The sequence below is a fragment of the Bos grunniens genome, chromosome 24 (assembly GCF_055505025.1).
Source record: "Bos grunniens cultivar Pamir isolate PY7600 chromosome 24, Bosgru_T2T1.0, whole genome shotgun sequence".
Lineage (NCBI taxonomy): Eukaryota > Metazoa > Chordata > Mammalia > Artiodactyla > Bovidae > Bos > Bos grunniens.
In genome coordinates, this window is record NC_141188.1 from 39,240,380 (window position 1) to 39,267,967 (window position 27,588).

The 27,588-nt window shown below is 47.0% G+C and overlaps 2 protein-coding genes across 25 annotated transcripts in view; one reads left to right on the forward strand and one right to left on the reverse strand.

Moving 5' to 3' along the window:
• LOC147346102 (uncharacterized) overlaps positions 1-24,375 on the forward strand; it is a 55,712-nt gene extending 31,337 nt beyond the window's left edge. For 2 of the 12 annotated variants that reach the window (XR_015153929.1, XR_015153927.1), the window contains 4 exons: positions 131-1,008; positions 3,497-5,226; positions 6,089-6,364; positions 6,437-8,057. Coding sequence is in view for 1 of the 12 variants with exons in the window: in XM_086373134.1 (XP_086229260.1) it covers positions 6,001-6,112; positions 17,979-18,109; positions 20,812-20,961 (393 nt within the window). In the remaining 11 variants the exon portion in view is untranslated. The other 10 variants (XR_015153923.1, XR_015153932.1, XR_015153924.1 and 7 more) reach the window with 10 other exon arrangements.
• Positions 1-27,588, reverse strand: part of DLGAP1 (DLG associated protein 1) — a 793,561-nt gene that overhangs the window by 55,551 nt on the left and 710,422 nt on the right. For all 13 annotated transcript variants that reach the window (XM_086373120.1, XM_086373122.1, XM_086373121.1 and 10 more), the window contains one exon: positions 143-516. In XM_086373120.1, the coding sequence (XP_086229246.1) occupies positions 143-516 (374 nt within the window). The remainder of the gene's footprint in view (positions 1-142; positions 517-27,588) is intronic.

Sequence of the window (27,588 nt, forward strand, 5' to 3'; positions counted from 1 at the left end):
CCAGGGGATCTTCCCAACCCAGGGGTTGAACCCAAGTCTCCCGCATTGCAGGCAGATTCTTTACCAGCTGAGCCATCAGGGAAGCTCCCCAAGATATAACTAATTAAGTATTATTTTTTTTTTTTTAAAGGGAGGCAGTTACCTGGATCCCAATGGACAGGCATCGGTTTTTCTTGAAGTGGTCCTTCTTCCTGTCCTCTGCAGTGACGGTGGCCATGGCGGCGGTGGTGGTGACAGTGGTGGCGTTGTTGCCCATGTGTTGACTCGCAGGCCCGTGGATCTGGGCATTGGCGGCTTCGATGGCGGCTGTCAGAGCCTTCATACTGTCCAGGCTCTCCGTGGAGTTGCTCAGTCCAGACTGGCTGATAATATCCCCTCGCTGGCCCTGTCCGTCCATGTAGGCATCCTGGGCCGACTCTGTGCTACTCTGGGCTGTGATAGAAATGAAAGGTTTCGTGGTAGTTCTGGGTGGGACTGGAGGTGGTGTCTTCTTATATGTTGTAATGCAAGATGACACTGGAAGACAGCGAAAACAAAGACACTGATTTCTGCATGGGTTTTAACTGCTGATACTGTAACTGACACCCGTTGGATATTAGGGCCCATGAAACACATCAAGACATTGAACGTGAAAGCAGGTCTGTTAATAGACTAAGGTCCCTGCTTAGGGGGCAGATGTGGGCCTCCTCTAAGGTGACACCCCCCGCCAAGACTGCAGGAGAAAGAGATGAAAAACACCGGATCTCTGAGGTGGAAGTTTCTGAAACGGAGATTAATATGAACCGACATAAAACAGACAGGACTGGCCATCTGTAGAAATCTTCCCAGGCAACAGGGAACCCTGAGAAATAATGAGTAACACAGATGAGGCCAGGGGCAGTCTGCCTTCTTGGGAAAATATTAACCCCAGCTAACACTGAACAAAGTAACTCATGGAGAAGATTCTGATGGTTCATAAAGAACATTGGAAAAAAAAAAAAAAGAACATTGGAAAAAAGAAGCAAAGAGGTTGTGAGCCTGTGTGTTCTAACCCTGAGAACAGGGCAAAGTGCTGGTGGAGGGGGCTTTGGAGGGGGAAGGAGAGGGGGCTGGGGAGGGGGTGAGCTGAGCACAATGTCATGCTGCTGCTGCTGCTGCTGCTAAGTCGCTTCAGTCATGTCCAACTCTGTGAGACCCCATAGACGGCAGCCCACCAGGCTCCCCCGTCCCTGGGATTCTCCAGGCAAGAACGCTGGAGTGGGTTGCCATTGCCCTCTCCAGCACACTGGCATAACCTCCTGCAAATGGTGTTCACCTGCACTCAGATCCTCCTCCCTTTCTTCCTGCCTTTCTTTTCCTTTCTCTTCCCTCCCCCCCTCCTCCTTTCCTTCCTTCCCTTTTTTGGGTATATGCTCACTATATAAACTTGTGTTCTGAGTTGTGGTGTTGTTTCTGAGAGGGAGGACACTGCACGTGCATCTCCTATTATAAAATATGTAAAATATTGTAAAAATGCACCCGCTAGTAGGAGATCGGACTTCCCTGGTGGCTCGGATGGTAAAGTGTCTGCCTGCGATGTGGGAGACCCGGGATCGATCCCTGGGTCAGGAAGATTCCCTGGAGAAGGAAATGGCAACCCACTCTAGTACTCTTGCCTGGAAAATTCCATGGACGGAGGAGCCTAGTAAGCTGCAGTCCATGGGGTCGCAAAGAGTCGGACTTGACTGAGTGACTTAAATTTCACTTTCACTTAGTGGGAGACCAGCCCTCAGGCAGCCCATTAGGAGCCGGCTCCCTGAAGTGCTGTCCTTCAGGAGATGTGATTAGACCGGGTGCCTGAGTCTGTGCAGCCACCAGCCACCCTGCAAGCATCTGAGGATGACCCCTGGGTCTTGAGGAAGCTGGATACACTATTCTCAGCTTTGCATGTATGGAGCACGATGGAGGAAAACACAGAAATGAAGGAAGTTTCAAAGTGGGAACTAGCCCCTCAGTAAAGAACGAGTCCTTAACCAGCTTTCCACAGACCCCTTAAAAAGTGGTTCAGACTATTGTGTTCCCATCACTTTCTCCCCCAACTCATTCCCAACCCCACCCCAGCCTTTCCCTTTGGGACTGTTGTTAACACTAACACCAAATGCCAGCTAGTTACCCATGGTTCTAGCTGCCACTTGGGCCATCTAGTTGAATGAAATACTTGCTTCAGTATTCAGGGTGTCTCTTGAGATCACTAAAAAAAAAGTGTCCTGTGATGAACAGTGAACAGGAAGATTGATTTTCTCTGTCCTGCTGTTCTGCTGCCCTGCGATTTGGCGTAATTTCCTAACCCATAAAAGACAGGGACAGAGATACTTGACTACTTCCTAGGGGTCGTCTGAGAGTTGAAGGAAGAGGAAAGCACACATGTCACATTTTGGTATCGTGTGCTCTGAAAGCGGAGGCAATGAGAATAATAGACATGTAGCCGCAGATTAGTTACCTGGGGCTGGCAGAGGCTCCCCCAGGAAAACCTTCCATCCGAGCTCTGCGTGAATCACACATCTTTACATTTGAACACAGCTCAGCAGTCTGCACTCCATCCTCCACAGTTTTTAGCTAAGGTACCTGAGAGATAACAGGGCCAGCAGAGGCTCACTGTGGCCAGTGGAGGCAGAGCTGGAACAGGACTAGGCTGGGCTCAGGTTCCCCACGAGCACAGGGAAGCCAAGGGATGCACACAGGTGCATGGTTGATGGCTCCCCTCACTCGACTGATTTTCCTGCACTGTAACCACAAGGGAGCTACCGATTCCCAGGAAGTTTGGAGGGGACAGCACTCAGTGTCACTTACTCATCTGCAGACCAGAGAGGGCGGGACAGGGAGTAACCATCATTGGTGTGTGTTAGTTACTAACACACACTAACACACATTAGTGTGTGTTAGTCACGCAGACGTGTCTGACTCTGTGACTCCATGGACTATTAACTTGCCAGGTTCCTCTGTCCAAGGGATTCTCCAGGCAAGAATACTGGGGTGGGTTGCCATTTCCTTCTCCAGGGGATCTTTCAGACCCGGGGATCAAACTGGTGTCTCCTGCATTGCAGGTGGACTCTTTACCGCCCGAGTCACCATCTGATCTAAGAAACTAGATCATCTTGGGACTTTTATAGTGTGAACTCATTATTTTGTCAAAATCAGTTCTCCACACATTCTGCCCACTGATACACCAACAAAATGAAATGCCACCTTCCAACATCAGATGTCTGATATTCTGAATAATCTTTTGATTGCTTGTCAGCTATCCCCAGTTTCCTTTCAGCATGAATAATCAAAACAGGATAACACAGCCAAATACAGTATCATATCATTTGCTTTGATTTATGTAAAAATCCTGCCGGATGTGATACCTGTGATTTGGGGGGTGGGGAGTGTCTCATTATTCCTAGAGTGATGATGGGGTTGGCTACACTCCCCACAGGGCCAAATGCAACTTGGCGCCACCTAGTGACCATTATCATCTCCTCTTCCATGTCAACAGGAATCATGTCAATGATTCTGGAGGCTGACCACCTGACCTGCCTCCTGAGAAATCTGTATGCAGGTCAAGAAGAGACAGTTAGAACTGGACGTGGAATAACAGACTGGTTCCAGATTGGGAAAAAGGAGTACATCAAGGCTGTATATTGTCACCCTGCTTATTTAACTTATGTGCAGAGTACATCATGAGAAATGCTAAGCTGGATGAAGTACAAGCTGGAATCAAGATTGCCGGGAGAAATATCAATAACCTCAGATATGCAGATGACACTACACTTACGGCAGAAAGTGAAGAAGAACTAAAGAGCCTCTTGATGAAAGTCAAAGAGGAGAGTGAAAAAGTTGGCTCAACACTCAGAAAACTAAGATCATGGCATCTGGTCCCATCACTTCATGGCAAATAGGTGGGGAAACAATGGGAACAGTGACAGACTTTATTTTGGGGGGCTCCAAAATCACTGCATATGGTGACTGCAGCCATGAAATTAAAGGACACTTGCTCCTTGGAAGGAAAGTTATGACCAACCTAGATAGCATATTCAAAAGCAGAGACATTATTTTGCCAACAAAGGTCTGTCTAGTCAAAGCTATGGTTTTCCAGTAGTCATGTATGGATGTGAGAGTTGGACTATAAAGAAAGCTGAGTGCCGAAGAGTTGATGCTTTTGAACTGTGGTGTGGGAGAAGACTCGAGAGTCCCTTGGACTGCAAAGAGATCCAACTAGTCAATCCTAAAGGAAATCAGTCCTGAATATTCATTGGAAAGACTCATGCTGAAGCTGAAACTCCAATAATTTGGCCATCTGATGTGAAGAACTGACTTTCACACTTTTCCCCTGGTAGTCCAGTGGTTAAGACTTTGTGCTCCCAATGCAGGAGGCCCGGGGTTCGATTCTTCATCAGGGAACTAGATCCTACATGTCGAAACTAAGCATTCACATGCCACAACCAAAGATCCCATGAGACAACGAAGGGCAAAGATGCCTCCTGCAGCAACAAAGACCCAGAGCAGCCAAATAAATATTTAAAAATATATAAAGGGACCTAAATGGTATTTCTTCATTGCCATTAAAAAAGAATTCAATAGACATGGTCTCATGACCCAGGAATATGGATCTCACTAAACCCATTTGTTTGATAGTAAGACTGAGGCTCAGGGCAGGTAACTAACTTCACTGAATCATGCCACTCTCAGATGCTCTGCTGCTGCTGCTGCTGTCGCTTCAGTCGTGTCCGACTCTGTGAGACCCCATAGACGGCAGCCCACCAGGCTTCCCTGTCCCTGGAATTCTCCAGGCAAGAACACTGGAGTGGGTTGCCATTTCCTTCTCCAATGCATGAAAGTGAAAAGTGAAAGGGAAGTCACTCAGTCGTGTCCGACAGGGCTTCAAATCCCATCTCTTCTTGTTCAGCCAAACCACCTGTGTTCATCCGCCTAGTAAACCTTCCCTGAAACACCATGTCCAGTAGAGGACAATGCTCTCCAAGAGGACCTCCAGGAAACTGCTTCTAACTCAGTTGTCTGGGTCTAAGGTCTGGAGGATGACTACATTTGGAGTGGTCAGCAAGGGGTGCCCAGCTGCGACCTTAAAACGCTGCAAAAGAAGAGAAACTGCACAAAACCAAAATATACACGGAAAAATCGCTCCCTTGTTGCAAAATATTTACAGCTTAACGTTTCCAGGCCACCCAGAGTGTGGTGGTCAGCGGTCTGCGACCTGCCGGCCCCACGGTGAGGAGACGGCGATCAGAGGGCTTCGGGCGACTGGGGACGGGGCGCAGGGCTCCTGCGGGGCGGGGGGTGGGGGCGGTGGGGGTGGGGTGGGGGCAGGGCTTCTGCTGGCCTCTTTCCTGGTTAGTTTTGGCTCAAGGGCTGTGGCCAGGAGACCGATTTCCACCAGAGCCACCCTCCACGTAAACCACAGAAAAGAGTTAAACTTTTCCTCCTTGTTAAGTAGAGAGAAGCAGGCTTGTGTGCGGTGGAGGGGGGCGGAGAGGGATGTGGACAGAGGGAGGGGCGGTGTCATAACTCTTGTAGTCATAGGACTGGCCAGTTGGTAGTTACCAGTGTTCCAGACACTTCCTAATGCCAGACAAATGCCCCAAGCCCCGGCTTGTCTGGCTTCGAGATCTATTCATCCGATAGCAGCCGGGCTTCACCGGGGAAAGCCGACTTCCAGCGAGCCTCCGCGGCTAATCAAACGCAACATTGTTTTCAGAAGGAAAAATGAAAAGGTTTGTTTCAGAGTCAAAGCTTTTTTTTTTTTTTTTAAGAGGCACCCAAGTTGTTTTAACAAGTTGCTACAAACCTTGGGCTTCCTGAGGTGAGGCTGTCGTGCACAGTACATGTTCTGTCCCAAACTCCAAGGAGGCAGGGATCCGAAAATTAGTCATTAAAAAAAAAAAAGCCCCAGGCACTTCATGCCTGGAAATGATGTAAGACGCAGCCACTCCTCTGTTACAACTACAACCAAACTGCTCGGCGATCGCAGCAGCTGCTTTCCAAATGTCAGCGCCCAGCCGGGGCAAAGGGCTGCAGAGCCACCGAGCCCGAGGATTGTGCGCGCTACCTCTGTCGCCCACATTTTCTCCAGGCACTCGCAGGACCCTGGCAACAGGTAACGTGGCAACCTTGGCCTTCTAAACTGGCAAGCGGCAAGATTACAGAGAACAAAGGGATTTTTCTGAAAGCCAGCTGCATCTCCCTCGCCACCCCCACCCTTCCCTCCGCCCCTTGCCCTTCCCCCGCCTCTCAACTCAAAGTCTGAGAAAACAGAAGTATCGCTCCGGGCAGCTCCGCTCGCGCGCGCCCCCTGGTAACCAAAGCTCGGATCGTTGATGTACCTTGAACTCCGAGGCTGGGCTCCCAGGTAAGCCACGCTGGGACAGGGGACTGGCTTCCCTGGTGGCTCAGTGGTAAAAGAATCCGTCTGCCAATGCAGGGAGACGCGGGCTCGATCCCTGGATCGGGAAGATCCCCTGGCGAAAGATGTGGCAAACCCATTCCAGTATTCCTGCCTGGAAAATCCCATGGACAGAAGAGCCTGGCGAGCTGCATGCAGCCCATGGGGTCCCCAAAAGAGTAGCCCAGCGCCTACTAGGCTAAACAACAGGGGCTGCGTTGGTCTGCTCAAAAAACGCAGAGTGGAAGTCACCACTCAGAATGTCTTGCTTTTTAACTTACCACCTCAACAAAATTTTTTCCCCTTACTGAAAGGTAAGACCTGCGGGTTGAGGTTGCTGGGTTTTTTTCCCCCCTAACCAGCACCTAGGGCAGCAGTGTTTGCTTCCTTGGCAAGGTGCAAAGCTAAAACTGCTGTGGCCTTTTGGTTAGGGGGATGGCTGTGAGGATGAATAGCTGGGAAACTGAGGATTCCTGCTGGGTGGGACTTGCATTTTCCATTTGTGTCTGAATTTGTCGTTAGTTTGCAGGAGACTTTCCAGGTAGAAGCATTTCTAATTCCCATCGCTGGTTTCCGGTTGGTTGATTTGCAAGGATGACTGAAGATTTCCAAGCTGCAGGCCCAGCTTCCAGAGAACTTGCTTTGCAGCACACCGTCGTCCCCCCACCCCCACCCCTTTTATCTGTGTGTGGGGCAAACACCCACGAAAATGCCAAGGGCAGTATTTTCAACCAGCCTTCTTCCTCTCAGGCTCCTCCAAGGTCTCTGATTTGGAGAACTGCAGTTGTGAGCTCCTGGGAGCTCCCGCCCCTCACCCCACTCCTGTCTTGCTCTGGAAATGTTAACGGGAAACTAAGAAAGAGGTTCAGATCAAAGTAACTGTTCCCTTCAGAAAATTCCATTAATTAAGTAAATTAAAGGAAGTTAAATGAGGTTTGGAGGAAAGTCATTTTAGAAGGCCCAGGTCCAGGGACTGAGGTCCAAAGCCTCTAATGTGGACCTTTAATGAAGCTTGGCAACCTGTTAAACACTAGAGAAATTGAGGGTTGCCCTTTGTAAAACCAGTTGTTGCCCAAAATCAATCATTTCAAAGGAACATCTTGAAAGTAGATGGACATTTGGCTAGAGGTTGCCTTGATCATTTAATATTAACGGTTAAAAACAGAGGGCTCTGAGTAAGAATCATTTGACCGGTAACTCAGGTGAGTCACCGCCTTCATAGAACTGGGCACAAAGGTTCCAGGCAGGATGTTGAGAACGCCCGGTTTACTAATTTGCCAGGTGGGGCCGTTGCTTCTAGCAGGGAATGCCTTCAGGATTTCACGGCTCATTTTCCCACCCTCTCCAACAGGTGCTACTGAGTCATCCACGCACACAAGTGACTGCCCCGGCAGTGTCATCTGTTAGGATTAAACTTCCATTTGTTCCATGACTTTATGAAGCGATTTTTAACCACCGAATCAGATATACCACTTCCTCTAGGGCCTAGGGATTTTTTTTTTTTTCCTATTTTAATGTCTGTAACATTTTGTGTAGTTTTCAAAATTTGTACCTGCCAGGTCAGCAAGTCTTCCTGGGTTGAATGGACTGCTGACAGGAGGGGAAGGTTTGGGGCTCAAGGTCAGGGTTACAGAATGAAATAAAGTTTCCTGTTTGGGCAGCTGGTCCCCCATTTCCTCAGGCTCCAGCAGACTGAGTCTTGGAAGACAAGAAGCCTGGGAAGCCTGGGGTGAGGATGGTGTCAGGGGTGGAGGACATTTTTCTATTAAGCTCATCACCCAGCTTTCCTTTCTTGTTAGATGTCACTTCTCAGCAACACTTGCCCATATTCTCTGTTAGCTGAATTTTTTTCCCCTTCCAGACTGAGACAGAGTAATTAGTTAAGGATGTAAGGATCACAAGGTCAGGCATTGTTGTCCGTTGTGTTCATGACGACTGCAGTACTTGGATCATGCGTGGGACATAGTGGAATGGTGGTAAATACTTGTTACCTGAAGGAAAGAACAGGGATGAGAAGGGACTTCCTGGAGAAGAAGAAAAAGGGACTAATAATCAGGAAAGCAAGGTCACCAGGATAGAAAGAAAAATGAATACTCAGCAAAGCCAGTCTGTGACCTTGGATGTTGTGACACAACCTCCTGTCACTGATACCCGTTTCTCTTTGGCCTTGTTGAGTGCTGGCCAAGTCCAGCTGTGACTGGCTGACTTTTGACATAGAGTTAGACTGTGAATGGCCCACCTCTATCAGCTGGAAGCAATGAGTCCTGTGGATTATCTTCTGAACTTCCTCCACCCTCTCTGCTGGGCTTTACCCAGGGGCACAAGTAGTTGGCTGTGGAAGGTGCCACACATTCACTGCCCTTGCCCCAGGCAGCTGCCTTTCCTCCTCAGCTCCTTCCACTCCTTTTACTCTTTCAGTTCAGTCCCTAAGTCCTGTCTGACTCTGTGACCCCATGGACTGCAGTACGCCAGCCTTCCCTGTCCTTCACTATCTCCTGGAATCTGCTCAAACTCATGTCCATCGAGTCCGTGATACCATCCAACCATCTCATCCTCTGTCGTCCCCTTCTCCTCCTGCCCTCAGTCTTCCCCAGTGAGTCAGCTCTTCGCATCAGGTGGCCAAAGTATTGGAGCTTCAGCATCAATGAATATTCAGGGTTGATTTCCTTTAGGATTGACTGGTTTGATCTCCTTGCAGTCCAAGGGACTCTCAAGAGTCTTCTCCAACACACAGTTTATTCTTTGGCTCCTCATTATTCCTGGTCTCATTTCATGAGAACTAGTGTCACATGTACAATGGGACCTGAAAAGCAAGAGACACCACCATACAAACAGCCCAGCAGGACTCCCTGCCGTGGGGTTGTGTCTGGGCCATACAGCAGACCTCAGGGATGCCAGCCCCCGCTGGAGAGAGTGACTGATGGGCACCAAGTGGGGGTAGGGTCTCAGGCACACACTGCCCGCTGGTCTCCCTCGAAACAGTGAGCTGGCCATGCAGAGTGAGTGACCTGTCCAAACCAAGTGAGGTCAGGAGTGTCTGCCAGGCTGAGTAAAACTTGTGGTTGAATCGATCAGGAACCTCTGCTCACTGGCCAACTCTCTGGACTCGGGAGAGAAGGTGGAACTCGTGATGCTGCTGCCCTGTGGACACAGCGTCTGGTGGAAGGGCTCAGCCTGGAGCAGAAGCTTTTGCTCCAGACAAACCTGGGGAGACAGACAGGATGTGCGATGAAGCAAAGGAGCAAGAAACTGCCTCCAGCTCGCCTTCTTGCGGGCTGGAGCACGATGAGGAGGAATGATTACTTGTGTCTGCAGAGCAGGGCATGTGAGGGCCTGGTCTGTGCAGTGAGGCAGCTTATTATTCATCCGGCTCCTTTCCTCCTTCCTCCCTGGAACCCCCCTCCTCAAAGGAAAACCAGGAAAGACTGTGGGTTAAATTGTGGAATACCATCTACCAGCTCACTGGGCCCCAGAATGCCAGCGGCCCCTTACTGACTCCCAGATGACAGGATCAGCCTTCAAACGACACCTCATTATCCAGCCATGTCACTGACAGATGAGGACACAGGTCCAGAGAATTTGGCCGGGCCCCAACCTCCCCCCCCAACCCTGTCTCTCTCTGTCCACACCACACAGCAAACACCATCAGCCTTTACAGTGGGGGCGTAAAGGGCCACTTACAGACTGCATTTCCATTTCCACTCTTCAGTGGGGTTTTGGTCATTGCCACCATTGAATAATATCCAAGGAACCCTCCCACACTGTTGGTGGGAATGCAAATTGGTACAGCCACTATGAAGAACAGTATGGAAGTTCCTTAAAAAACTAAAAACAGAACTGCCATTTGATCCTGCAGTCTCACTCCTGGCCATATATCCGGGGAAAGCCATTAAAAAATAAAAATACACCCCATTATTCCTCGCAGCACTTTTTAAAACAGCCAAAATACAGAAGCAACCTAAATGCCACTGACAAAAGGAAAAGATAAGAAGATGTGGTGTGTGTGTGTGTATATATACATATACACACACATATGTGTATGTATATATATGTATATATACACATACACATATGTATATGTATACACACATATACACATATGTATATATATGTATATATATACATACACACATGTATATGTATATATATACACACACACACACATACAATGGAATATTAGTTGTGAAAAAGAACAAAATAATGCCATTTGCAGCAACATGGATGGACCTAGATATTATTATACTAAGTGAAGTAAGTCAGTGAAAGACAGTGTCACGTGATATATAGCTTATATGTGGAATCTAATTTCTTTTTCTTTTTTTGGCCATGCCATGCAGCTTGTGGGATCTCACTTCCCTGACCAGGGATGGAACCTGGGCCCATCTGCATTGCAAGTGTCACGCGAGTCTATGTTCCTCGGTTCTTTGTCTCGTCACAACAAAGATTTGGAGCAACGGACGTTAAAGCCCTCGGCGCGTCACAGCTCTCGGGTCTTGGACAAACCGTGCTACAGCTCTTAGGCAAATCAGTGTTACAGCTCTATTTTATTTATAAGATAGGAGGAGAATCCAAGACTTGAAGAGAAGAGAGTGGAGAAGTGCGTGGGGAGGGAGAAAGAGAGAGAGAGAAAGAGAGAGAGTCCGAGAGAAAGCACTTTGGCTCCTCCTTTTATGTTTTTTCCTCCACCTGGGCCTGCCCTATGCAAATTGGGCTTAGCCAGGAGTGCTGTTTGTTCTGTTTGTTCTGCCTGAAGTCTTCACTCTGGTCCTCGGACCTTCCTTGTCTTTTAGCCACCGCCATTTTGGACTCCTTTTCCCTATTCTACCTACCTAACACAAGTACAGAGTCTTAACCACTGAACGGCCAGAGAGTTCCCTGTGGCATCTAGTTTTTAAAAAATGACACAAATGAACTTGTTTACAAAACAGAAACAGACTTAAAGACATTGAAAACAAACTTAGGGTTACTAAAGGGGAAATATGGTGGGGATACACACGTTCTCCGCCTTGGGTCTGATTAGAACCTGGGTTCTTCCCATCTAAGCCTCCTTTCTCTTCTGTTAAAGAGCTGTCCTGTACCTGGGGCCTTAAGCATCTCCACTGAACCCTCATGAGAACAGTGACTAAAAGCCCTTTTGTGAATCTCTTGGGACTTGCTTGAGACTTGTAACTTCTCAGATTGTAGAAACTGATGAGCGTGACACACCCCGGGAGCATGCGGACGCTAAGGCGTCTGTCTACTGGAAGAGGTGAAATAGTCACGCTGCAAGTAGCTGCCAGGTCAGGTTTTGGTCTCTGGTTTTCAGAACCTCTGGAGGCTTATAGTGGCTCAGTAGTAAAGAATCCACCTGCCAATGCAAGAGACACAGGAGACTCAGGTTTGATCCCTGGGTCGGAAAGAGCCCCTGGAGAAGGAAATGGAGAATTCCATTAACAGAGAAGCCTGGCAGGCTATAGCCCATGGGGTTGCAGAGTCACTGAAGGATGGTGGCCACGACTTCAGGTGCCTCGGGCATCAGAGCCTCCTGCTCCCAGGCTTGTCTGGCCCTGGATAGAACTCTGTCCCAGTCCAGCCCAGGAGGAGGGAGGTGGATAGATAGTGACTGGGCGGTGGTGGGCTTGCCCTGGTGGGCGGGCAAGGTTTCTATATCTTAAAGGAAAAGAGGAATCGAACATCAAATTCAATAGTACTTCTAACAACTTCTCTCTCTCCTTGACCGTGTGGAGTTCTGGATGTTTGTTGGTTTCTCACTGTGTGTGTTTTCACATGCTGTCCTTAGAAACATCTTTTTTTTTTAAATAATGGTGATAGATGCTAAGTCGCTTCAGTCGTATCCCACTCTTTATGACCCCATGGACTGTACCTGCGGGGCTTCTCTGTCCACGAGATTCTCCAGGCAAGAATACTGGAGTGGGTTGCCATTCCCTTCTCCAGGGGATCTTCCCGACCCAGGAATCGAACCCTCATCTTTTGTCTCCTGCATTGGCATGTGGGTTCTTTACCACTAGCGACACCTGGGAAGGGGTACTACTAATAGCGGCTTTTAACTGGCATCTTTCTACAGTGTGGAATGTTATCTTCATAAATTACAGGATGCAGTAGTCTGATGTGTCCTTGGAGATAAACACTCCATATCTGCAAGATTATGTGTGTTCTGTATGTGTTTTGAGTCATCCCTTCCATCACTCTCTTCCCCATTCTCACCCCCTACCCTCAGCTTCGATCTGACTTCAGGGGAAAAGAGATAAAAGTAACATTCTTCACCTTGGCCCACCCTAACATGTCCTGACAGGAGAGTGGTTCTGAGCTAAGTCCAGGCCGGTGCAGCGCTCACTTGATGCAACTCAGGAGTCGACAGAACTGAACGACTAAGCAGAGCAGAGCGCAGCTCAGGACACTTACCTGAACGTTCATCTGCAAGAGCATTCCTCATTCACTAACGCTCTACCCAGGATACAGTTGGAAAATCGTTTACCAAACAGAAGTTTTTATCCCACATTTCCAATCCAAGAGATAACCCAGAGAATCCATGTAAAACAAGCTTGATTTAAGAATAAACCAATGTGTGTCAGTGAACTGCAAACAGAAATACATCAAGCACTAATTTTTAAAAAAATCTAAAACAAGGGTGCATGCACACGTATAGCAGTCCCTTCACTCTTCATCTGAAACTATCACAACACTGTTAATCGGCCAACCTCCAATACGAAATAAAAAGTGTTTTTTTTTTTAATATTAAAAAAGTAAATAAAAGAAGCCCTGAACAGCCTCCTGGTGTAACCTTGGCTAGTAAAGGTGATTCATTTTGATTCTTTTGGATTTCTACTGTCATAGGGGAAGGATTTTTTTTTAATTAATCAATTCTTTGAAAAAAAGCAACTATGCCCACTGCAAAGCTACCAAATGAGAATTTTAAACTATTCTGTGGGTTTTACGTTTGGGGCTGTGGTTAGAATGTCAAGCTCCTGTTATGGGATTGGCTGGCAGTTGCAGTTTACACCATTCATCTGTACATGGCTGAAGTGCAGGAATGCGGAAACCCTGGAGGAAACCACCAGAGCTGGTCTTTGGATCAAAATTAACTACCAATAATGAGTTAGGAAATTGATCCCAGTGAAGGGAAAGCATCTTAATGGCCACTCAAAGGTTCAGCCCCTTTCAGTTGCTGATAACCTTTTCACATCTCCAGATAAAAGGCAGTCTTGTCACCCCCAGGCACCTGGCTGCGAGGTAATAAAACGGTTACCTTATCTTCTAAGGGTGGGGTTAGTCCAACCTCAGCCCGAAGTAATTACAGTAAACTGAAATTGCCTGTCATTTACAAAAAAGGGGGAGGGAAAGGCCTAAGTCGGAGGAGATGTTTGTCTCACCCTCCCTGGATTTTAAAAAAGAAAGGGAACAAAACAGCCAAAAGTCTTCCAGGGAGTTAAGAAAAACAGCCCGGTGTGGCTGCCGGCTCCTGGGGGGTCAGGATGGCTGCCGGCTCAGGTCCCCGTGAAGACCTGAAAAAGAGGCTCAAGCTGATGAAAATCCGAGCAATCTTCTTAGGAGCCGTCCTTTCTAAATGTAAATGCCTGAGAGACAGAGCCCTGCCAGGGAGGGGAGGAAGTCCCAGCCACGCTGAGTGACTCATCCAGTGCTGTTAGCTCCGGCAGTTGGATAAAAAGTTCCAGGGAAAGCAGCAGCAAATCTACTTTAAATACTAGCACAGAAAGGAAATTCCTCTCTTTCAGGCCGAATGCTGTCCACACAAAAGAGCTCCTGTCGACATCTCATTTACAGTCCCCCCCAGGACACCGACAGGACCATTTCAATAAACCCGGCTCAGAAACACCTATTGTTCAAAATCTTCAACTAGCCACAGGCTACCACCCCTCCCTATTGTTTTGTAAAAGAAAAGATTTAGAAGGAGCCAGATTGGGACTCTGGAAAGCCCTGAAAAGTGGAAGGAAAAAAAGCCCCTTTGACCTGATGCTGTCGGAGAGCGTGCGTGAAGAATAAAGTTAATGGATTTTCATTTTTCACAAGAAGTGCATAAGCAACGCCTGCTCCCTTCCTGAATTAGCGATCGGGGGTTCTAAAACTGCTGCCAACTTTGTAAAGCAGTTAGCTCCTGCCAACGGTTTGCTACATGAAAAGTCAGAGGCTATACTTACCCTGTTCTCAGTCTTAGAAAAGCTGGTGGCAGCCACAGCAAAGAACCAGGTGAGACTTTGATCTGGGTTACTTCCTGGGGATGTGAGCTTGCCTGTTCTTTCCAAGTAGAATTTTGAGGCTCGCTGCAGAGCTCCCCCAGGAATGATTTCTTCCTTTAAAGTGCCACCATTTTGCTCCCTCTTTTAGTAAAACTTGACCGTTTTCTGGAGTTACATAATTTCATCTTTAGATGGTTTTTCTTCAGATAGAACTCAAATGATTTTCTTTAGGTAGACCTCAAATGAAGGGCTACACTTGTATTGACCAAACAAAATGGGCTTTTTTTTTTTATCCCAAACACCCTTTACCCTCCAGGTAGATTCTTCAAGCTAACATCCCCCATCTTAGCCAGACACGTTTTCATACAAGTTCAAGCCACAACCTCTTAATTCCTTTGGGTCCTAACCCTCCTCTCTCTTAAATCCTTCTGGAATCTTTCCACCTCCTACAATCCTCCTTTCTGCTTTCCTGGATCCTGTTATCTCCTCTCTGGAGGATGACAGCCAAAATTCCTACCTCGAGGTGCCTCAGACTACCAGGTGTGACTTATTAATGGGTCATGAGTCAATTGAGGTGGGTCCTGCAGTTTCACCATTAAAAAAAGAAAGAAAAAAAAATGGAGTGGATTAGAAAACTTAAGAGTGCATCAAACAAAGGCAGTCAGTTCGGTTTTGTGGGTACATCCCGGGTTAGCACGTAAAATGTATCTTGTTTGTCCAAAGAGCTTGAGAAATATTTTTTCTAATCAGTCTCACTGAGTCTGTCTGCTCCTCGCCTCCAAACTACTGTACGTGCTCCGAGCAGCAGGGGGAGATTCTGAATGGATCCAGCTTGACAGTTCTGCCCTCGGGATAAAGAGCAGCGTCCAGGGCTTTGGACTTTAGCTTCTCATCTTTAAGGTCTCAGAACTCCACATCCCCTTGACAGCTTTTACCTTTAGATGTTCGAGCCTCGAGCTCCCTGGCCTCTGCAGATGGAATTTCCCTGCAGGAACTTGCTGCTCTCTTTCTCCTTCATGTACCAGCTGGGGTGTCACCTCTTACATGAAGGCTTCCGGAAGTCCTCCTAAATGCCTTCTCTTAGTTCTCATAAGAACACCTCACTTTTTATCTGACAGAGCACTTACTACATCATGATTATCTTCAGTTCTTTACTGGACTTTAGGTTCCAAGGGGGTATCCCGTAAATATTTGGAGGGGGGTAAATATTGTTCATAGAATGTGTCACATCTTAGTTCACATTTTTTTCCTACAAACCCATTTGGATAGTTATTATAATGTATAATATCTATTTCTCAAGGCCTTAGTTTTCATTCTTTGACACTGAAGTCTCTTGTTCATTTGCTCTTGAAACACAACCTAATTAATTTCTAAATTCACTGGACTCCTTTTAAAAATCAAAATGTTAATAAAACACGGGGGAAGCTGTTGGCCTTTTGGCTGGTCACTCACCCTCTCTGAGTCCCAGATCGTGAGGAGCAGAGCTCCATGATCTCTAAGATCTCTTCCCTTGAACTTTCTGAGGACCAGAGAGGTTAAGTAACTTTCCCAAAGTCATATGGCTCTCTGGTGGAAGGGTACTGTTTGTCTTTCAGTAGATTTTTAACAGCATGCAGCAAGCAAACCATTTACCCAGAAACCAGTAGTGCCCCTAACATGTGTGCCTGAAAGAATCAATAAAAATAAAGAAAAAGAGGGCTTAAAAAAAACAAAACCCAATAGCATTCATAACAGATTCCTGCCCAGGCAGGTTCTAGCATTTCTAAAAGCGGCTTTGCTCTTGTTTGCTATTAGATACAGAAACGTTCAGATTTCCTTTTAAGAATTGAAAGTGCAGGGGCTTCCCTGGTGACCCAGTGGCTAAGACTCTGTGCTCCCAATGCAGGGGGCCTGGGTTTGACCCTTGGTCAGAGAACTAGATGCCACATGCCACAATTGAGACCCAGTGTAGCCAAATAAATATTAAAAAAGTGAAAGTGCAAAATTAAACTCTTGTTCATCCTGACCCCTTGCAGGGGCTGCTTCGAAGAGGACAGACAGAGCCTTTCTGAACGTGCCAACGTGAGCATTCTAGTGGCTTTTCTAGAGCTGAAGCCCCCGTGTCCTGACCTGATGTAACTCTGAGGACCAAAGCTGTAAACCAAAGCTGTAACTCACCAGGTTGAGATTCAGCCTCAGTTCCTGTGCCCGGTTCCCCATTCCTCCCAACCAGAACTACCCCACAGACCTGGCTCTCAAGGATATACTTGTGTTCTTTCCTCAGTTACAGAGCTGGGGGGTTAGACCTGCAGAAAGTCAACAAACCAGAAATACACCCCTTTAGGGAAAAAAAGAAAACAATGATAATTCTTCCCCTCACCCATGTTATGTGCCATGTTTGACTCTAACTCAACCTATATATTTATGTGTTGCTTTTCCCCCCTCTAAACGGACTGGCAGTAGCTTGCCTTCATTTGACAGAAAATTTGAAGTCACTTTCGACTGCAACTCTAGATAAACACATTCAGCACTAAGTCATGATAACCAAGTGGTGGTCTGTGGATGATTCTTACTTTATTCTTTGGGCTTCTCGGAATTTTCCAATTAAAAAAACAAAACAAAACAGTGAACAGGCATTACTACTATAATCACAAAAAAGTACAAATGTCAGAATGAAAATTAGGTACGCTAATATTTCTTCACTGCTGAGGCCTGATTAAATAGTTTTACTATATGTGGTTTTGTCTATTTTGTCTTTTTTTAAACCATTTGTTTTTTGAAGGAAATTTTATACAATTGCCACATTAAAAAAATAATGAAAACCTCTTAACATTATTATTTTACTCATATTTTAAAAGTAAGGAACATGTACCTGTGAGACAGCCAAACACTGGCATATAATTCCTCTTCCACCTGGCTGCAGTGTATATCAGGCTTTCCAGCTGGCAATTGTTGTAAAGAACCCGCCTGCCAGTGCAGGAGACGAAGGAGACCTGGCTTTGATCCCTGGGTGGGTAAGATACCCTGGTGGAGGGCATGGAAGATTTCCATTGACAGAGGAGCCTGGCAGGCTACAGCCCATGGGTCGCAGAGTCGGACTTAACTGAAGCATGTATGCATGCAGTGTATATTTTTAGCCTCTCCCGACATTTTCACAACTAACAACTTTTTGGCCACCCCAACATTCAGAATTCCATCTTTTTTCATGCCTTTATACCTGTGGCAGGTGTTGTTTGCTTTCTTTTAACCACCCTCCTTGCTAACTAGGCATGCATGACTTTTCAGGGAGGTAGACCCCTCCCTAGATGTGAAGGCTCAATCTTCTCTGTTCTGCAAGATGAAGGATGAGAAGGGAATTCTCTTGCAAGTGCTTTGTTGAAAGTTAACCTCCTTTTTTTTTTTAACAGTGACACAAGTCAGTGACATCCCTTTTCTTCCGCTGGACATTGTCATCAGTGAGAGACACCTTGAACTGTGGCTGCCATCTGGGGACCACAAGGAGTCTCTGCTCCAGAAGACAGAAGATGGCAAGAAGCTGGTTTTGTATATTCATTGGCTGCCCTGCCTCTAGACTTGCTGTGATCGGAGAAAATGAATGCCTTTAACATCTGAGTCACTCTAATTTTACTCCCTTTTATTGATTTACTAATTGATCTGTTTGCCTGGCACTTAGGCAGTGACTTAACAGATGCTAAGCATCCTTCCTGGCTTGGGAAACTGTTCATGCTTCAGGATTCACTTCCTTTGTGTTCCGTGAGCACCTCCTGCCTATCTTTCCTGTAGAACTCATCACGCTCTGCTTGTTCCGATCCTGTGCTGATGCTTTGGGATGAGAGCAGAGAGAAATTAGTGATAAAGTAGGTCTTTGTTTCCTGCTCCACTCACATGTTGGCGTAAATGATTTTGTTTGGCAAATGTGATGACACAAGAGATCACCAAATCAGGTCATCTCTATTTCAGAGATGTGCTCAGCTGTGGTGGCCCAGCTTCCTCTAGTGGTGCTTAAAGATGACCAGAGCTAGTCCAATCCTGACTTGCCAGTTACTGGATGAAGGACTTCAGATGACTCATCTCTCACCCCATTTCCTTATCCATTGAGTTAGGGTGATGGCATCGATGACCTCACAGTGTCATGAGACAGATGATGTAGTTTTTTTTTCCCTCCATTTATTTGGGGGCACCAAGTCTTAGTTGCAGCATGCATAATCCAGTGCCTTGACCAGGGTTTGAACCCAGCACCCCTGCATTAAAGAACATGGAGTCTAACCCACTGGACCACCCAGGGGAATCCCAATGATATAGTTGATATCAAGAAAGAGGATTTGGTGTGGCACTAACATCTCAGACATAGGAAAAGTGATAGTCGCTCAGTTGTGTCCGACTCTTTTTCAACCCAGTGGACTGTAGCCCGCCATGATCCTCCATCCATGGAATTTTCCAGGCAGGAAATACTGGAGTGGGTAGCCATTTCTTCCTCCAGGGGATTGTCCCAACCCAGGAATCAAACCTGGGTCTCCTCCACTGCAGGCAGATGTTTTACCTTCTAAGCCACCAGGGAAGCCCCACAAACACAGGAAGGAGGCTCTTTCTTCTTTCCTTCTATGTTATTTGATACAACACAATTCCAGTATTGCAAAAACCATCTTGAAACTTCCCTGAGGAGGTTTTACTGGAGCAGGGAGATCCTACCCTTTTCAGACGTTGGGGTTTCTCCAGCATAAAGAGTCCTACGTGGACATCCCAAGTGCGAGAGGGCACACTTCCAGACGGCTGTCCCTAGTGCTCACTGTTAAACTTTCTTCTAGTCCCTCTGGTCTCAGCTCATAAATCCTCTCTTTAGAGAGGCCTTCCTTTACCACTCAGCTTCGAGCAGCCCCATGCTCTGCCCTCCCAGCCCTGGAGCCATCCACTGAGAGGAGGAGATGCAAAGAGAAAATAAAAATGTCCTGTGAAAGTCTTGCGTCTTCGCTAAGCTCGAGCCCTCCCCTCTGGTGGGGGCTTGTGGCCTGCCTGGTCCATTTTTATCAGCTTTGCCCCACTGCGCCCCATTCCCAAGTGGGCTCCCCAGGTGGTGCAGTGGTAGAGAACCCACCTGCCAATGACCAGCGAAGGAGACGCAAAAGACTCAGGTTTGATCCTTGGGTTGGGAAGATCCCCTGGAGAAGGAAAAGGCAATCCACTCCAGCATTCTTGCCTGGAGAATTCCATGGACAGAGGAGACTTGTGGGCTACAGTCCATGGGCTCACAAAGAGTTAGACACAACTGAGCACACACACACACACATATGCCCCATTTCCACCCTCTGAAGCTTCCACCTCCTGAAATCACATGGATGACTGGCCCCGGCCTCTGTTGTCTCCTACCTTGGAAAATGCAGACATTGCAATGAATTTCTGAGGTCTTGCAGGATGGATCCCCATCAGTGATTAAAACTTTTTTCCTACTTTCTATATTACCACTCAGTTTGTAAAAGACGAAAACAGACAAACCAAAGACACTTTCAAGTATGTTTTCGTTTGCGCTCATGGTCAACATGATTGACTTCCAGCTAGAGAGGATTGGAGGGCAGGATGTGCATGGGACCAGCTCACTTTAAGTTCAAGTGCTTGAGAATTTAAAAGCACAGACCCTCTCCAAGCTCTACTTAAGGCTAGTCAACTAAATTTCCCTAGTTTGCCATAGTAATTAGGTAGGATACTAGTCCTAAGATGATGCACTTAAATTACTAAAAACCTATCAAATAGACAACAATAACTTTATCTGCTTTCAATGCCTGAGAAGCAATCGTGCATGACATCTCAGAATATGTTTGGGAGGCAGGCCTAAGGAAGGCTATTTAATCTGTTCAATCATCAGTTGTTGTTGTCTTAACTATGTGAAATAAAGATAGTAACCCCTGCAGGGTTGTCGGGAGGATGAAATGAAGTAATATTTGAGAAATGCTAAGAATCTTGCCTGACACATAGTAAGTGCTCAATTAATAGTATACGGCTTCCTAGGTGGCCCAGTGGTGAGAATCTGCCTGCAATGCAGGAGATGTGAGTTCTATCGCTGGGTTGGAAAGATCACTTGGAGTAAGAAATGGCAACCCTCTCCAGTACGCTTGTCTAGGAAATCCCATGGACAGAGGAGCCTGGCAGGCTATAGTCCATTGGATTTCAAAGAGTTGGACACGACTTATTGACTAAACAACAACAACATCAACTGTTTCAAAATGGAAATCTGTCTTGTCTTAGCAGCTAGTAAGCCGGCAGTACCGCTGCTCCTGCGTAGAAGGCCTGCGAAACTCTGAAGCTATACTTGAACACAGATGTGGTCCAATGATGCCATCTCATCTCCTTGGCAACCAGATGTCTCAGTTGTCTAATCTGGTGCCAGGTAGGTGGTAGGTGACAAAACAAACTGAATCTTAGGTTAAAACTCTGTCATTCAATACATCCACCATCTGTTGCTCCTATTACAGATACACACAAAAATTCTGATTTCATGTGACCTTTATATTCACAGTTTTAGTGAGAAAAGTACAAACACTGACCACATCAGACACGTTTTTATTTTTAGTTACTCCCCAGATGTTTACCTGAGCTAAAAATAAGCAAAACAACCAAAGCTTTTCTACTAAACATGTCTCGAAGGCTCTCATTTTAGTCCATTTTCCTATTGCTCACCTAAGAGGGATTAGGAAGTATGTTGTCAAAAAAATTTTTTTGAGCTTAAGAGAATGGTTGCTCGTGCTTTGTGGCTCAGTCATGTCCAACTCTTTTCTACCCCATCGACTGCAGCCCTCCAGGCTCCTCTGGCCACAGGATTCTCCAGGCAAGAATACCGCAGTGGGTTGCCGTTTTCTTCTCTAGGGGACCTTTCCCTCCCAGGAATTGCATCCGTGTCGCTTGCATTGTGTACAGGTGGCTTCTTTACCACCGAGCCACCAGGGAAGCGGAAGGTGGAAATGGTTGGAAGAGAATGGTTGGCAGCACTTTGTCAGTGATACTGGATATAAAATGAACACAAGCATTCTGCAGAAAGGAGTAACAGAAGCAGTGTTGGCTGAAAGGGCCCAGTGCCTGGTACACTTAGGAAGTATGAATTAATGAAGTATGAATTTAAGTATGAATGGAGCCAAAGTCCTTGGAATTCCAGGTCCATCAATGAGTAGGTCTGTGATCTAGGGCAATGTACATCACTGCTTCATGTTCTTTTTAACGACACTCTGTAGAACGGGACAATAACTATAAAATGACTGTTAGAGTGAACGCTGAGGAGGCGGAGCTTGTAAAAGCCCTTTGGTAATTGCAAAGGTTCTGGGCTGAGGTTACAGTAGAAGGAGCACAGGTCATAGTACTAACAGTTACTTTTTTGGCAGCCAGCTGAGTAATGTTTCCAAACTGTATTTCTTCCTGGAGCAGCATAAACTCAACTGGCCTTTGACTGAAACGGAGTTGGGATTCTGCAGATACCAGAAGTTGGGATTCTGCAGATACCAGAAGGTGTTCTATAAAATTTGCACAAAATTGCAAGTCTCAGCCAAGTAAGATGGGGAAAATGCTGTAAAAATTAATAGGGCCAAAGGGAATGGTCTCTAATCACTTAGTCACAAACGTCTCCTCTCCACGGCCCCCCAAACACTCATAATATTTGATGTAAAAATAACACGGCAACAAATAGGTATAATGAAAAGGAACGATTCTTCCAAAACAGCTCAGGTTGAAGCTAAGTAGATTTTTAAGAGTGATTGGAGTCAAACATATCTTGGAGAGGAGATAGAATATAACTTTTTAAAATGATGCACACATACAGTTGTTAATTTCAGTGGTTTTTGGGTCCATGAAGAAGAGAGTTGGGACTGGTTGGTCTAATGTTACCCCTGTAAGGGCCTGTTTGGGGTCTCTATTTTCTTGGCTAGAAGTTTTCCTCTAGAGAGAGTTCAGAAGCTTTGAATAACTAGGCTCTCGAAGGACCTGGTTCGAATGTGGAGCAAGGAAGAAAGCAGAGTCACAGGCAGATCATCTGCTGGGGGACTGGCCTTGGAAATATCCAGGGGAGGAGAGAAAACATCCGAGGGAGATTTTGGCCAGTGGAGGAGTTTGGGGGAGAGATAAAAAGTCTGGGCACTTGGAAAGGGAGGCAATGGGCAAGGCGAGGGCAAGAAAATATTTTTCATTGCTTTGTCTGGGGCAGAGGCAGCCCTGAGCTTAACCGTGAAGCAGGTCAAATTGCATGTGGTTTTCTCTCCCGAGGCCACCGGAGACCCACCACTGCCATGCTCTTCCCCTGCTCACTCAATTCCAAATTTACCAGGCTGCCCCAGTTCCTGAAGTATTTGCTCCTTGGAAGATAAAAATCTAGTGAGTCCAATAAAATAATGCACTGGAGGATGGCAAGGATTGCATTTTTAAAAGAATTCTTGCAAACAGATCCTTCCTCCAGAGTAATAAATATGTGTTTAAATAGAGGGCGTCTGTAAAGTCTGCCTAAATTCCAAGTAAGGTCTAAATTGGGAATTTCTGACAGTTAATAGACCTACACCAGCAGTAAACGCCTTTCAGTGACTCTCAAATCATAATTAAGCCTGGAAGGAGAAGAACTGTTATAGGCATAGAATTGTGCTAAGTACCTTTTACATACGATCATCATTCCTTTTTTATGGGCTTTCCAGGTAACGCAGTGGGAAAGAATCCACCTGCTAATGCAGGAGACGCAAGAGACTCGGGTTCGATCTTTGGGTCAGGAAGATCCCCTGAAGCAGGAAGTGGCAACCCACTCCAGTATTCTTGCCTGGGAAATCCCATGGACAGAGGAGCCTGGCGGGCTACAGTCGATGGGGTCTCAAAGAGTTGAACACAACTGAACACACACACACACACACACACACACCCCATTACTTTTTACAGGTTTGGAGACCCTGGTGAACTTCAGAGAGGCTGGTAACCTGCCTGCAGCCAATATCATACTCCAAAGGTGGCTAAAACAATATTGTCCATCTAACACGGTCTTCTAGAACAGGGTCAGGAAACTTTTCTATAAAGAGCTGTACGGTGAATATTTTTGGCTTTGCAGACCACATAGTATCTGTCCCAAACACTCAACTTTGAGTCTGTGGCAAAGCCACAGACAAGATATAAACACATGGACATGGCTGCCTTGGAGAGGTGAGCCTGGTTTGGTCCAACGGTCATAATTTGCCAACCCTACTCTAGAACTCTGCCACTTCCCATCATGCGGTGGAGTCTAATACCCCTCCCCTTGAACTTGGGGAAGTGTGTGATTTGCTTGTGACCAACAGAGTATGAAGGAAGTGAGAGTGCATGCCTCCAAGGCCGCATCAGAGAAGGTGATGCTGCGTCTCCCTTTGTCCCTGGGCCATCTGCCTGCTTGGAGCCCTGAGCCGCCACAGAAGCATCCCGTTGTCCCGAGGCCGCCATGCTGAAAGGAAGCCCAAGTCAGCCACGTGGAAAGACCATATGAAGAAGCCTTGAGACTCTAAGAAGAGGGGGAGATCCTCAGCCAGCCTCCAGTGTTCCAGCTCTCCACCCACCCAGCTGCAAGCTGGGGAGAGACCTTGGGCCAGAACGACCCAACTGAAGCTCTTTACAAATTCCTGCCCACTAGAAACAGAGAAATATTAAAACTTGGAAGGCACTAAACAAAAAAAACTCAGAACCTTGTCCCCAAACTAGTGAGTGGAAGATATGAGATTCAAACTTAGGTTTGCTTGACCCCAACCACGAGTCTGTTCTATTACATGATTCCAACAGCAGCCTTTTTAAAAATATGGTGCTAAAATATACATAACATAAAAGGTACCGTGTTCCATTTTTAAGTGTATAGTTCAGTAACTACATTCACACTGTTGTGCAACCAATTTCCAGGCCCTCTTCATCTTGCAAAACTGAAACTCTTTACATTAAATGAGAACTTCCCCTTCCCCCTCCCCAGCCCCGGCAATCACCCTTCTACTTTCTGTCTCTGAATTTAACGACTAGGTCTCTCATGTAAGTGGGATCATATAGTGTTTGTTCTTTTTGTGATGGGCATATTTCACTTAGTATAAACATATATTTTTATATATAGGGACTTCCCAGTTGGCGCTAGTGGTAAAGAACCCACCTGCCGCTGCAGGAGACACAGGAGATGTGGGTTCGATTCCTGGGTCAGGAAGATCCCCTGGAGGAGGAGATGGCAACCCACTGCAGTATTCTTGCCTGGAAAACTCCATGGACAGAGGAGCCTGGTGGTCTGCAGTCCAGGGGATCACAGAGAGTCAGATGTGACTGAGCACACACATGGGTTATACTTAAGCACTCAGGTATATTTAATTTTTTAAGCCCATGTTGGGTAGTGAGTCTGACCAGTGAGTAGTAAAGATCTGTCAGGGGAAAATGTCAGCGATCCCAGGTGTTATGAGTCACAGATGCGAGGTCCCAGGAGGGACTTTGCAACAGCAGTCACTCTGATGGTGACAGTTCATAGAGTCCTGCCTCTGAAGGCTTCCTTTGAAGAAAGAGGAACCCATGAATCAAGAATAAGATAAGACTGTTTGGTTTATTTCAACTTGTGGGCTGTTTGACTTCCTTCTCAGAGCCATGCCTCGAGGATGAAATCATTTTCTGCCACACAGACCGTGCAGAAGGCCGTCACACACGAGCCTCACTGTCTGCTTCTTTACTTCCTCTGGGTCCAGGGCGCGTATGGACTTGGTGCAGTGCCTGTGCCTTGCTGTAAACTGTGTATGCAGCAAGTCTTCTGCAGGGAACCGGCTCTTGGGAGAGTGAGCCTTCAATGCTGCTTTGTGCTTATAGAGACTAAGACCCAGCCTGTGGGGGCTTCTTGGACCTCCTTTCCCTTCCTCCCATCTCTGTCCTAGGACCAAGAGGCAGGCCTAGGCTGAGGGGCCACACTGTGACCATCCCAGCTTGACCTTCCCCTCCCCACACCTGCCTTAACTGCGCAGAGCCCACCTGTTACACGGAGAGAGGGGACGGAAGTGAACTTTATGTACGAGTCTCCCAGGCCTGCAGTCCACGGTTATGAGCTGAGGGTGTGCTCCCCCAAATTCAACTGTTGAAGTCCTTACTCTTAGGACCTCAAAAGGCAACTGTGTTTGGAGATACGGCCTTTAAAGAGGAACTTCCCTGGTCGTCTACTAGTTAGGGCTTAGCCTTCTAATGAAGGGATGCAGACTTGATCCCTGGTCAGGGAACTAAGATCCCACATGCTTCCTGGGCAAATAAAACAAACAATATTGTAACAAATTCAAAAAAGACTTAAAAAAAAAAAAAAGGCCTTTAAAGAAGTGATTAGGTCAGATGAGAGTGACCTGGAATCCAATAGGATTGGGTCCTAATAATAAGAGAGAGGTGCCAGGGAGTGTGCTCACAGAGGAAGGGCCACCTGAGGACGAGGGAGCAGACAGCCGTCTGCAAGCCGACAAGAGGGGCTCCAGGACACACAGCCTGCTCACGCCCTGCCCTCAGACTTCCAGGCCCCAGCACTGTGAGAAAGTGTATTTCTGTATTTCTGTTGTCTGAGCCGGCCAGTCTGGTAGTTTTACAGCAGCCGGAGCAAGTGAATGCACCGACACACAGCCTGGAGGCTGGGACTTCAGCCCAGAAAAGCTCTGCAGGTCATCCTGGGAAACTCAAAAGGCAAGAAAACTTTGAGTACAATTCCTCTTTCTGCATCTCTCCCAAGCGCCTGCTGGCAGGTTTGGGAGGTGGTGCTGGAGGCTGAGGCTGGGGTGAGGCCCAGCGAGGAACCTGGCGGCTCCCAGCCTAGAGGGAGCACCCTAGCTCTAGGTTCTAGAAAGTCTGGCAAATGTGGGGAGAGATTTATAGGTGTTTGGGGCCTGGTCTAAGAGGCACTTTGCTAACTCCCTTGGGGCTCCTGCCTTCCTTCCCCCATCCCCCCGCCAAGACTCCCCCTTTCTCTATCTCTGCAAGATGGCTTGATTACCAGGAGTGTCTGAAGGCAGGGCTGCATCATGCAAATCCTGACTCGGTTTTGGTTTCAGTGCTTCTTTGGTGGGAAGGGTGCTGTGCTTTAAGAGGGCACGCAGCTGTCAGGTGGCTAGGGTGCTGGACAGAATGAAGGCCTCTGAAGATGTCCAAGTCCTAATCTTCAAAATCTGTGTACACTCCTTCCTTGGCAAAGGGGACTTTCGTGTGTGATTAAGTTGTGAAAGTGTCAGTCGCTTACTCGTGTCCGACTCTTTGTGACCCCATGGACTGTAGCCTGTCAGGCTCCACTGTCCATGGTATTCTCCAGGCAAGAACACCAGAGTGGGTTGAGTTAAGGGTCTTAAAATGGAATGATTACTTTGGGTTATCAAGGTAGGTTTCCTTGGGGTAGGTCAATGAAATCACTAGGACTTCTAGGAGGGAGGCAGGAGGGTCAGACTCAGACAAGAGGTGGTTCCAGAAGCAGAGAGGGGGGTGTGTGTGTGTGTGTGTGTAAGAGAGAGAGGTTTGAAGATGCTACTCCACTGCTGTTTTTGAGGACCCAGGAGGAAGGGGTGACAAGCCAAGGAGTGCAGGCAATCTTCTGGAAGCTGGAAGAGGCAAGAAGTTGGATTCTCCCCTGGAAGCTCCATAATGGAGAGGCCCTTGAGGACCCGTTTTAGACTTCTGATTTCCCAAACTGTAAGATGACTAGTGTTGTCTTCAGTCCCTAAATGTGTGGTAATAATGTTACAACAGAAATAAGAAACCAATACAGGTGGTAAGGATGAACAGCTGCTATCACAATTAAACAGGCAGAGACAGGTGCCCAGAAATGTAATCACAAAGTTAAAGCTTCCATCCCTTAAAACAGTGGTTTTCAAAGGTGGTCCCCCAAACAGCAGAGTCAGCAGCACCAGGAAACTGTGGGTCAAGTTCCCAGGCCTCACCCAGACCCAGGATTCAGAAGCTTTGGGTGGGGGGAGCTGGCAATCTGTGTTTTAAAAAGCCCTTCGAGTGATTCTGGTGCAAGCTGAGGTTCACCTACAAAATGAATGACGTTGGCTAGCTCTTCAGGGA